At 40.6% G+C, this 13,475-nt stretch overlaps 1 protein-coding gene across 1 annotated transcript; it reads left to right on the top strand.

The window, feature by feature from the left end:
- Window positions 1-3,162: 3,162 nt before the first annotated feature.
- Window positions 3,163-10,417, top strand: LOC122147491 (protocadherin Fat 4-like). The gene has a single exon (XM_042770439.1). The coding sequence runs from the start codon at window positions 3,647-3,649 to the stop codon at window positions 8,876-8,878; it is 5,232 nt and encodes a 1,743-aa protein (XP_042626373.1). The 5' UTR covers window positions 3,163-3,646; the 3' UTR covers window positions 8,879-10,417.
- Window positions 10,418-13,475: the final 3,058 nt, after the last annotated feature.

Genomic DNA, 13,475 nt, shown 5'->3' with positions numbered 1-13,475 from the left:
GGGTTTAGTCACTTTCTTTTGAGAAAATGAGTTTGAGTTTGATAAATAAATAAATAAATAAACAATATTCTAATAATAATATCATATTATTATAATCTCATGTTTCGGAATAAATAAGTAAATAAAATCAATAAATTAAAATCCAAACAAACTATTTGTCTAAATAAATAAATATAGTTTTCATAATAAATAAAGAAATAAAAGAACAGGTAAATGAAAAACAAATAAACAAGTTAATAAAATAGTTTTCATAAATATTAATAATTATTATTATATTCTAATATCAAATTATTATTATATCATAACATTTAAGAATAAAAAAGTAAATAAAATCGATAAATTAAAATTCAAACAATTTGTCTAAATAAATAAATAACTAAATATAGTTTTTAGAATAAATAAGGAAATGATTAAGTTAATTTAAAAAATAAAAAATAAACAAGCAAATAAAATAGTTTTCGTAAATAATAAATAAATCAGTTTTTATAATGAGATCCTGTGATTAAAAATCCTATTGCTGGCTTTTCAGCAAAATCAGTATAAACATTTATGCAGCACAAATAATAATAATAATAATAATAATAATAATAATAATAATAATAATAATAATAATAATAATATATTGTATTTGATTATAGCATGAAGAATACTTGCCGTTATAGCATAAATACTGATTTAATATATTTTACATCTATCCACATTCTCTTGCTCAATTTGTCTACATCTGTAGATACAATACTGTATAATGTCTGTTTATTGTGTATTGCATTTTTACATATTTATTTTTAATAAATATTATTTTTATTTTTTTTTTTTTGTTTTTGTAATATTATGTTATGTGACAAGTTAAGTTTGTTTTTTTTTGTGTTTGTGTGTGTGTGTGTGAATGTGTGCGTGTGTTTTGTGTGGTGAAGTGTGTGTGTGCGTGTGTGTGTGCGTTGTGTGCATGTGTGTGGTGTGTGTGTGTGTATGAGTGTGCGTGTGTGTGTGGGTGTGTGTGTGTGTGTGTGAGTGAGTGTGTGTGTGTGTGTGTGTGTGTGTGTGTGTGTGTCGTGTGTGTGCATGTGTGCGTCTGTGTGTGCGCGTGCGTGTGCAGTGTGTGTGTGTGTGTGTGTGTGTGTGTGTGTGAATGTGTGTGTGCGTGTGTGCGCATGTGTGCGTGTCTGTGTGTGCGCGTGCGTGTGAGTGTGTGTGTGTGTGTGTGTGTGTAAACACACTTGGCAATGAAGCTCTTTCTGGTTCTGATTCTGAATACATAAAACATGGCATCTAATGAAGCTCTTTCTGGTTCTGATTCTGAATACATAAAACATGGCATCTATCAACCTTCAGTTCATCATAGTGTGTATTAGTTCTGTTCCCTTATGACATTATATTAATGTTTTATGTTGGACGACAGACAAAGCTTAATTTAATATATCATAACTTTATTTAATATTACTATATTATCAGAGTTTTGAACTAGATGTTTGAAACCAACACAGAAAACACTGCTAGAAAAAAAACAGACTTGTGTGACAACTAGAAAGAGAGAAGGACATTTCTTTCAGCATGTTTGCATGAGTGGTTGGTTCTTCCCAAAGCGGCCTGATTTCTTTTTTTAAATCAATTAAAAGTTCTCCTTCAGATCAATGCTGTCTCGGAGTCTTCCGGAGGCGCTTGTGTACTCGTTTGTTCCTGAAGTAGGTCAGTGGAGCATCAATGCTGCATTAATGCGCTAAAATTAGCCTCATCAGACCCAGCAGACGTATTTAATTAAAGAGGAAACAAACATCAAGGCATTGGGCCCAATTAAAAGATCAGCACAAACAGAATAACGACACGGGACTGAACACACTGAGATTACTGGAAGGAGGCTGAGAGACTGCAGATAATCAGCTTTACCGAAGCCTGTCTGACCAACCGGTCCGGTCACTACATACAGACCACAAATCAGCTCTATTCTCCTGAAAATGGGTCATGTGAAGCTGAAGGCTTAACCAATAAAGCAAATAAAGCCACTTTGACCGCCAGGTTTTATCAGAAGCACTTTATATGACCGCTAGATGGCGCTGCGCACTTGTGAACATGCGTATTAGCTTTCAGTGATAAACTGTTGCATATGAAATTGTTAATAAACTAATAAAACTCAAGACATTTCCCTACAGAGCATGAGAAACTTCAGACACACTGCAGTTACATAAATAAATAAACGTTTTCTTTCTCTTATAAAAGCTTTTCTTGCTCAGTATTTTTGTCTTGTTTTTCAGTAAAATATTTTAACTTTCCTAAATCAAGATTTGCTTAACAAATGATACAGGAGGAGATATAAAGTCTTGCGTTCTGTAAAATTTATTAAAATTACAAATATCTGCCAGTAGGCTCGGAAAAATAATTGTATTTTCCCTTTGAATTATTTATTTATTTATTTATTTATTTATTTTTTTTTTGTATTATTTATTTATGTTAGTAGTATCTGACAACTATTTTATTTTATTTTATTTTATTTTAATTTTATTTTATTTAAACACATTTTATTTTATTTTATTTTATTTTATTTTATTTTATTTTATTCAGAAAACAAAACTTAATATGCTAAACCATTTGGTTCGCATTTTGGTTCGATTTAAAACAATTGTAGATATTTGGACTGTAAAACAAGTCAAAAATAATAGCAAGAAAATATTTTTTAAATGTATTATTTAGTATTATTTAAAAAAAATTGAGTGATTTGACTCTAATCAAAAAAAGAAAGAAAGAAAGAAAGAAAGAAAGAAAGAAAGAAAGAAAGAAAGAAAGACCATTTAAAATCTGCAAACAAAATTTTATATTTTTTTTATTTAATATATATTTTTACTTTAAAAACGTTCTTAACAAATAATTATTGCGATATATTTCACGCAACATTCACAAATATGCTGAAAAAAATATGTAAATGTATTGAAACAATTACGAAGAGTGAAAAAAGACGGTAGGAATGTAAATGAGCGGCTGGTGTTATTGTGGGCACATAACGGTACATTCAATACCTGGAGCGCTGCTCTGTTATAATATTCAGGCTACGCGATGATTGACATCCGCCTCATCCAATCAGCAGCCGAGTCGATGACTTTACAATAGAACTGTGTGCCAGAGAGGGGCGGGCTCAGGCACAGAGAGCCAATGGCTGGACAGGAGGGCGGGAGTTTTCTCAACTCGGGCTTTTGTTCTCTGTCAGGGCAGTAAAGTGAAGTTCGGTCACCGTTATTCCGCGGGACATCCCGTATCAGAATCACAGGGATAATATTAGAGCTGCTCTATTTCCTGGAGGAAAGACTCTCAGGAGGATTGACTCGCAGCGAACTTTCCTTTTCCTCACAATGGAAACTCCATCATCATCACCATCATCATCATCATCATGAGAAGAACGCGAAGTTTTTCTGGATGAGTTCTGACAGGATTTTACAGCGAATGAACCCTTTCTCCTCCCTCAAACGGGTTTTTAAGCATATCTCTGCGGATCTACAACTCTTTAGGAACTCTTTAGCGGAACTTTACCTCAAGTTTCTTTAAATCGGCAAGCGCGCTTTGGATACATTTCGTTTGATCGCCGCTTTTTTTGGATACAATGTTGCAAGTCTGAGGTGAATGTATCAGGCTCGGAAAAATCCTGACTGGATCTGTGATCATGGCGCTTTCAGGTAGATCTCTAGACACTTTGCACCTCATTTTATTTGTTTTATGGACTTTATCGCGTTACTCTTTATCCAGTCAAGTTCGGCAGGAGTTTGAGGTTCTGGAGGAGCAGCCGGTGGGCACATATGTGGGCACCATCGACACCAAACCCTCCTTTACTTACAGATTCAGCGAACACCACAAACTTTTTTCCATCAACGCCACGACGGGCGTCATCTACACGTCCTCCGTGATCGACCGAGAAGTTCTGCCTAGTAACATCATCAATGTGGTGGTTCTGTCCAGTCAGCCCACTTACCCCACCGAGGTGCGCATCGTGGTTTTGGATATTAACGACAACGCGCCGGTGTTTCCTGACGCGTCGATCGTGGTGTCGTTCAAAGAGGACGCGAGCAGCGGGCGTCAGGTGATTCTGGACACCGCGACAGACGCGGACATCGGGAGTAACGGAGTGGATCACACCACCTACCGGATCGTCAGAGGGAACGAACAGCGAAAGTTTCGCTTGGATATCACCGTCAATCCGAGCGGAGAGGGCGCTTTTCTGCACTTGGTCTCCACAGGAGGGCTGGACAGAGAATTAACCCCCTTCTATCAACTCCTCATCCAAGTGGAAGACAAAGGAGAGCCCAAAAAGTTCGGGTATCTGCAGGTTAACGTCACCATTCAGGATATAAATGACAACCCGCCTGCTTTTGACCAGGATCATTACCAGACCAGTGTGTTTGAGGACGCTGCCATTGGCTCTAGTGTTCTCCAAATAACAGCCACAGATCTGGACGAGGGTACAAATGCTGACATTTCCTATTTTTTAGATGAAGGAACTCCTTTTCAGATTGACCCCAAGGCTGGGACTGTGATTATAAAGGAGGGGTTGGATTATGAGACCAGGAAGGAGTATTCCCTCACTATCCATGCAGTAGACAACGGCGTCCCCTCTCTCTCAGGCAGGTCAGAAGCGACTATAAAACTGCTTGATGTGAATGACAATGACCCCGTAGTTAAATTTCGCTACTTCCCTACCACATCCAAATTCGCTTCGGTGGATGAGAATGCACAGGTGGGCACCGTAGTGGCACTATTAACAGTTTCCGATTCAGATTCGTCCACGGCTAACGGTAATATTTCAGTTTCTATACTTGGCGGAAACGAACAGAGACATTTTGAAGTCCACAGTTCACCCGTCCCCAATCTGAGCCTAATCAAAGTAGCCAGTGTGCTCGACAGAGAGCGAATCTCCTCCTACAACCTCACCGTTTCAGTGTCAGATAACGGCAGGCCTGTCGCTCGCTCGTCTTTTGCAAGTCTGGTTATATTTGTGAATGATATTAATGACCATCCACCCATATTTCAGGAAGCTGTGTATAGAGTAGACATCAGTGAGGACATTCCTAAAGGCAGCTACATTAAAGGGGTCTCAGCCACAGATGGAGACTCCGGGCAGAATGCCAATCTCCGCTACTCACTGGTGTCTGGAAACAGTTTGGGCTGGTTTGCCATCAGTGAGAACAGTGGTTTGGTTACCAGCGCAGCAGAGCTCGATAGGGAAATAGCTTCTCAAATAGTGCTGAATATCAGTGCCAAAGACCAAGGCCTGCAGCCGAAAATCTCCTACACCAAACTGATAGTGAATATCACCGACGTTAACGACCAGGTCCCCACTTTCACTCAAAGCACGTATCACATTTCCTTAGTCGAGCATTCGCCTGCCGGCTCCGAGCTTGTGGTGCTGTCCACCACAGATTCGGATCTCGGTGCCAACGGCACAGTCCGATTCTCATTTGACCCTGAAACCCCCGTGAGCATTCAGAATAAGTTCAGGTTAGATGTAGTATCGGGCCGGTTGAGTACAGCCACAGAGTTAGACAGAGAAGAAGAGAGCTCTTATTTGCTGCACATAAAAGCCACAGATGCAGGCATGCCCCCCCTTTACTCCATCTGCAAAGTCAATATCACACTAAAGGACGTTAATGATAACAGCCCAGTGTTTTACCCTGTGCAGTATTTTGCCAATATCAAAGAAAACGAGCCTTCGGGCTCATTTGTGACTACTGTAACAGCTTCCGACCCTGACCTTGGCCGCAATGGCACTGTAAAATATGCCATCACTGCTGGTGACTCTTACAAGTTTCACATCAATAGCAACTCTGGTAGAATCACAACTCTAGTGCCCCTCGACAGAGAGGAGAAAACCTCTTATCAGCTGCAGGTCACTGCGACAGACGGAGGCGGATTGCGCTCAAACACGCAAGCTATAGTCACAGTCACTGTTGTAGACACGCAAGATAACCCGCCCGTGTTCAGTCAGAAAGAGTACAGCTTTGTAATGTTTGAGAATGTGGCCATTGACACCATTATTGGCACCGTGTCGGCCACCACAGTAGATCTGAACACAAATATTACATATTTGATTGCATCAGGGGACCAGCGCGGTCTGTTTGCTATCAAAGGCAGCACAGGGCAGATCACAGCTTCAGGGCTGATAGACAGAGAAGAGCAGGCATTTTACCAACTCAGGGTGATTGCAAGAGGTGGGGAGGTTACGGGGGAAGCATTAGTTAATATCACAGTGAAGGATTTGAATGATAATGCCCCTCATTTCATTCACAATGTCGAGCATGTGAGCGCTGTGGAGAACTGGGCCACCGGTCACCAAATATTCCAGGCTAAAGCTTCGGATCCTGATGAGGGGACCAATGGCATGGTCGTGTACAGCCTCAAACATAACCCCAAAGGCTTGTTTCACATCCACGAAAGACACGGATTGATCACCCTCACTGGCCCCCTAGAAGTCACCACCAGCTCCTACCAGGTGGAGGTCGTGGCCTCTGACCTCGGTGTCCCTCAGCGCACCTCCAGCCTCATTCTCACCATCAGCGTGTACGACGTCAACGACAACGCGCCAGTTTTTGACCAGCTCTCCTATGAAGTCACCATTCTGGAATCCGAGCCAGTAAACAGTCGGTTTTTTAAGGTGGAGGCCAGCGATAAAGACTCAGGACTCAATGGGGAAATTGTGTATGACATCATTAGCGGTAACACAAATGACGTTTTTGGGATTTTCCCTGATGGGCAGTTGTATATTAAGGCAGAATTGGACAGAGAAGTACAAGATCGGTACAGTTTATTAGTGGTGGCCAAAGACAGAGCCGTCGAGCCACTGAGCGCCAATGTTAATGTGACGATTCTTCTCGACGATGTGAATGACAACCGTCCGCTTTTCAACAGCACTAATTATGTGTTCCACTTCGAGGAAGAGCAGGAGAGAGGCTCTTTCGTCGGGCTGGTTTTCGCTGAGGATAAAGACTTTGGGCCGAACAGTGAGGTACGTTACTCCTTTGAAACGCCGCAGCCAAATTTTGAGCTGAACGCCATCACAGGTGTGTTGACCAGCACGCTACAGCTCGACCGCGAATCTCTCATGAGACAGAGAGGTGCCGCGGTGTTTAGTTTCACAGTTGTGTCCTCTGATCAGGGCCTTCCCAAGCCTCTCAAAGACCAGGCCAAAGTTCAAGTGTACATACAGGACATCAACGACAACCCACCAAAATTCACCAAAGATATTTACCAGGCCTCTATCTCAGAATCCGCCCAGAACATGACGCAGCTGCTCCGAGTCTCTGCCTCAGATGTAGATGAAAATAAAAACGGTCTTGTTCGTTACAACATCGTGGAGGGAAATGAGGAAAAACAGTTCAGCATTGACAGCACTTCTGGTCAAGTTACTCTAGTGGGAAAACTAGACTACGAGACAACACCCTTTTACTCCCTCAAAATTATAACGGAGGATTCTGGGATTGTGCCTCTGTCATCCACATGTGTGTTGAGCATCAGTGTCCTAGATGATAACGATAACTCTCCGTCATTTCCCAAATCCACCCTCACAGTGGATGTGCTGGAGAACATGCGGATTGGAGAGCTGGTCGCCTCCGTAACCGCCACAGACTCTGACTCTGGTTCCAACGCCGACATCACATACAGCATCACCGCCACCAACAACCACGGCACTTTCAGCATCAGTCCCAACACTGGCAGCATTTTCCTGGTCAAAAAACTCGATTATGAAACGCAGTCCTTGTACAAACTCAACGTCACAGCCAAAGACAGTGGGAGGCCACCCAGGTCTTCCTCCATTCCGGTCATCATTCATGTGAGAGATTTTAATGACAACCCTCCTGTTTTTACACCAGGTGACATTTTTAAGTCCATCCCTGAAAACCTCCCGCTCTCCACCTCCGTCATGACTATAACAGCTCACGACACGGATGCCGACATCAACGGCCAGCTGGAGTACTCCATCGTCATGCAGACTCCTAGAGGAGGTCATTTCCGCATCGACCCTGCGTCTGGAGTGATCTACACGAACAAAGAGATTGACAGAGAGTTTTCCAACCTTTTTGAGCTGACCATCAAAGCAACAGACCAAGCCGTGCCGGTCGAGTTCCGGCGTTTTGCTCTGAAAAACATTACCATATGGGTGACGGACCAAAATGACAACGTGCCATTATTTATCTCCCAGAACGCCCTAGTGGCTGAATCTAACATAGTAATCGGCTCCATTCTGACAACAGTAGTGGCTTTTGACCCTGATGAGGGTGCCAACGGGGAGGTGGAGTATGAACTCTTAAGAGGAGATTCAGACACGTTTATCATGGACCGTTACAGTGGAGATATCAGACTCGCCTCTCAGCTCCTTCCCTCAAAGCTCATTTACAGTCTGATTGTGTCCGCTACAGATCACGGCACGGACCGCAAGACCTCACGGACGGAGCTGACCATCATCCTTCAGGGTTCAGAAGGCCCGGTCTTCTCCCAACCCAAATACATCACCATTCTAAAGGAGGGCCAACCGCCTGGAACCAACGTCATCTCTTTGGATGCCTCCAGCCCACGTGGCACCGGCACCAAGGTGGAGTTTTTTATTGTTTCAGTCCGGAGCGGAGGGAAGGCTGCAGGCCGGCTTTTCACCATTGGCCGCCACTCTGGGATGATCCAAACAGCTGCAGAACTGGACAGGGAGCAAGGCTCGGACCTCTACTTGATAGATGTATACGCCATCGAAGCCGACGCCAGCCAGCCCAGAACTCAACATGCAGAGGTGAGTAATCATGTTTTTATTTGGGGGGGGGGGGGGGTGTCAGTGATTTTGATCGCTCTTGCATATTGTGTGAAAGGAAATCTAAGGGAACATATTCTAAAACATGTGCTGAAGTCATTTGTGTGAATGTGGTGGAAAAACCTAAGCGAGAATATCCAAACTAAAGAGGGGGAAAAGAGTGCTGGATAACTGTACATGCATTACCAAAGTTCCTGCTTGTTTTTTTCCCCCCTGTTCTTTTTTAGACGATCTGGGTTGTATTAAGTATAAATTGCTTTGCACTTGAGAATGTGGGCTTTGTTTTTTGGCAGGCTAGCTGTATTGTTTCAGCTCGGAGAGAGCATAGGCCTTAATCTCAGAGTGGAGCGCTCGCTGTGCTCTGAGTTGCTCAGGCAGAGAGAGGGGAACCCTGGGTAAAATGTGCTGCTTTGTATTCCTGCTGTGAGCGAACTAATCTCTCTTATCAGCAGTGACAAATTCAACAAATCAGACGCCCAGACAGCATGATTGCAGATATTAATAACACGAAACCACAGGATGGAATTGTTTGTTTCTTTCTTATTGTAATAGTTTTCTGGCCAAGGAAATGCAGGGTAAAAGGGAAATGAGCCGGGGAGATCCGTGTGTGGGTCTGAGATACCTGTCCCCCGCCGAGTAAGCGGAGGAATTAGCCTGGGTTTGAACGCCTCAGGCGATGTCGGAGCAGGGTGGTCCGTGAGACCCTGCTTTGTGCCACCAGCATTGCCTGAACAAGCAATAAGTGACCATTAAAATCAGCTGACCCTCTAAGTCTCAGTGAATAGAAATTTCCTTTCAGAGGTGGCTGAGCCGAGTAAGAAGAGGAATCTCTAAAAGTGAAACTTAATCCGCACGTTCAGTTGGTACACTGCGACGCATCTGCGTTGCTCCCGCTAAACTCTCCCTCGAGGGATAGAGTTAAACTCTCGGCTGCAGGAACCAGATGAAATTCTACACTGGGCTTGTGGGTTTGTGAGCGCAGGCCTCTGCTCAAATGAAAAACAAATGTGATTCTATATATGTGTGTGTGTTTTGGAAATTTAAACTGGAACCGAAAATGTTATATTATTACAGGCTTGATGATTCGCGTTTATAAAGTGGATTTTTTTCCTTGTTCTCTGCTGCTGTGATGAAATGTGCTTTGTGTTAGAGTTTTGAAAATAGTTTCCCGAGAGGCGTTGCTCTCCATTCTGAGAGAAAGAGAATGAGCGTAATTAAAGCCAAAACGGTTTGCTCTGCTTTGCTTTGCCTTGTGAGGGGGTGTCATCGCTTGTGTCAGACAACGGTGTGCTCAAGTCTCTCATCTGAGGTTGTATGAAAGTGTCCATGTGACGTGAAGATCATACCATGCAGCAGTGACAACAGAAGCAGATGTGTGTGACATTAGACCTGCTCAAACTCTTTCTGTGTGTGTGTGTGTGTGTGTGTGTGTGTGTGTGTGTGTGTGTGTGTGTAACTACCTAGCCATATTTTGAGTTTTTTAAAAACTCAGGAAGTTTTCTGTTAGGATTATGTTAGTGTATCTACAAGTGTGTGTATTTAACAATAGCAGTCTATGCAATGTTCCATTTGGATAGTCAAGTAAATGTGTGTGTGTGTGTTGGTGTGAATATTGGGCTTTTTCTCAGTTTCAATGCAAAATAACTTGTTTTCTTAACAAGTACTGCTCTTGTTTGCCATTAAAACATCTTTAAATTGATAAATCTTACAAACTTGGTGTAACATAACAGGTTGATGCTTAGAAGAAGAAAAAATAAATAAAACAAGATATGATGATATCTCATAAAAATGTTGCTTCTCAAGTAAATGTATTTGATTGTAAGAATGCTTGCATTTTTTACTGAAAAACAAACTGATCATCTGATATGGAAATGTAATATATGACATAAACTGTCTTATATAATATTGTCACATGTTACCTGCAAGGCCATATATACTGTAATTTTCAAATTTGTACATTCTCTGGGTAGATGAAGATATTATAAGTTTATAACATACTGTATATAAAATCCCCATAGTAAAATTAGTATATGTACTTCTGTTAATAATATCTATATGATGTTTTTTTTATATATATGTAAAAATATATAATATAAAAAATATATAAGTAGCAACCATGGATGTCATCAGTATACACTGTTGGATACTGATGTATGCAACTACAAAAGTTTTTCTATTTTTTTTTTAAATACATGTTCATCTTTTATATTTACTCAACATGTATTGACAGGTTTTATAGAAGTTAATATGATATTGTTCCAATTTCTAACAGGTTTCATGTTTGTTTTTACTTCATATGGTAATATATTTCATAAATGTGACCCTGGAGCACAAAACCAGTCTTAAGTGTCAATTTTTCGAAATTGAGGTTTATACATCATCTGAAAGCTGAATGAATAATCTCTCCATTGATGTATGGTTTGTTTTGGCATAAGGGTCATTTTTTTGATATTTATATTTGGTATTATGGTGTATGAGTGAGCAAAAAAATCTAAATATTGAGAAAATCATCTTTAAAGTTGTTCAAATGAATTTGTTAGCAATGCATATAACTAATCAAAAATTAAGTTTTTGATATATTTACGGTAGGAACATTTACAAAATATCTTCATGGAACATGATCTTTACTTAATATCCTAATGATTTTTTGGTATAAAAGAAAAATTTATAATTTTGACCCATACAATGTTTTTTTTTTTTTTTTTTTTTTTTGGCTATTGCTACAAATATACCCCAGAGACTTAAGACTGCTTTTGTGCTCCAGGGTCACATATGGATTTTTAATATATATGGATATATTTCATTTGCATATGAGATAAACTTTGTAAAATCAGGTCTCTCTTCACCTCAACTCTTCTTTATATTTTTTATTATATGCTAATTATTCAGTATGATTGGATATAATAGCATTGCTGTTGTTCTATAGTAACACCACAGGACTTTTCTGATGTTGTCTTTCTTTCTCTCTGTGACGTCTTACTCTTATTTCTGTCTGTCTGCTGCTGTAATGTGTGTGGTTTCTCTCATATGACTGATTTAAGGCTGATGAGCCGTCTCTCTTTACTCCCTTTCTCTCTTTCCTGGTTGAGTGGTGGGAGGATCAGGGTTTGGACAGATAGACACGTCCACATCTCTCTCTCGGCTCAGTATCTGTGTGTAGGTCTCTACCTGAGCGTCACACCTGTGTCTGGTTGAACCCGGCATCAGCCTGAGCTTTTGTAGCAATCAGAAACACCCGGGAGTCGCTGTATGTGTCTGGGTTTGATGGGTGTAATCTGAGGGCGTGCGTTTAAAGTTAAACTGGCATCGCTTACAGCAAACGTCTAAAGTGGACATATGTAAAGTTGTAAATAAAGATAATGCTAAGAAAACACCATTTCAGTCTTGCCATTTCTTTGTAATTATTTGTGAAATCCACTAGTAATATGTGAGTGAAAATAGTTTCTACACCACAGTTTTTAGTGATGTTTGTGTGAAAGCAGCAACATGGCAAAGAGCTGCACTGTGCTCCTGTGAATGACTGAAGGAACTCTGTGTGAGCCGTTCATGGGTTAAGTGTAATGGCACGCTATTGTTTCTCGCGGTGAGGTTTGTTTACTCCGAACTGCAGCTGAAAGTGATTTGAGAAAGTGAATCACAGAAATCAGGCATGGATTGTGCTGCGCTGAAGGTGTGGAGAAAGTTTAAACGGACGCAGATGAAATGCTCCAGTTCACCTGCACACTGTTCTTCTCATTATTGTGTTAGAGATAGGATTTTCACAAAACACAGAACTGTGGTGGAACTCCTAACATGTCAGTCAGATAGTTAACAGTTTGGCTGACACACACACACACACACACACACACACACACACACACACACACACACACACAGACACACTATTTGTTTTTTTAACTATAATAACCCTGGCATGAAGCAGCAGAGACATTTATTGCATTAATTGCATAAGACAATAAGACTTTTAAAAAAAATTAAAAAGTAAAAAAATGAATATTTTGTGTATTATTCTAACGCCATTCACAGATTTTTCTTCTTCTTGTTTTTAGCATAAACCCATTTCAGAAAATAAATCTTACATTATGTAAATTACGTGTATTTTTTGTACCTCACAAAGTGTTGCTAGATTTATAAATAAAACAATTGTCACTGAGGTAAGAAAAATAAATATAATTTAAGGTTTATTTTCTGAAAACAAGTCTTATACTTGTAAACTTATAAATATTTACTGCAAAACAAGACAAAAATACTGATTCAGTGTTTGGATAAAAGCAAACAGCTTTGAGAAAATGTCAGTTTTCCACATCTTTATGGCTTTATCTGTCGCCCTGCTGCCCAGGCACCGCACAAAGCCCACCTAAGGGGACACTCTACGAAAGGTGCGTAGGCTGTTGGGATTACATCCCGCCAGTCTGCGCTAGTGGCCTCATCTTTATGGCTTTATCTGTCTTTTTTTCCCATTTCAACAAGCTGTGTTATTCTGAAAGTGTCTTTGGTCTATTTGAATCGATTAGGCCACAATCCACAGGAAGTTTTGATGGGATGACTGCATTCTGGGAAATGAAGTGTTTTTCCACATTTTTTTCTTTGCATTTCAGTTCATTTTAATTCCACTTCCTGTGATTTAAATCCCAGTTCCCATCATTCCAATTCAGCACTTAGTTTTAAACTTTGACTCTGAAGTCCTCAGTATCTCTGTCTTGTT

Source organism: Cyprinus carpio, chromosome A14, assembly GCF_018340385.1.
Source record: "Cyprinus carpio isolate SPL01 chromosome A14, ASM1834038v1, whole genome shotgun sequence".
NCBI classification, from domain to species: Eukaryota; Metazoa; Chordata; class Actinopteri; order Cypriniformes; family Cyprinidae; genus Cyprinus; species Cyprinus carpio.
The sequence above is the reverse complement of the archived record's forward strand: the minus strand, read 5'-3'. Positions and strand labels throughout refer to the sequence as shown.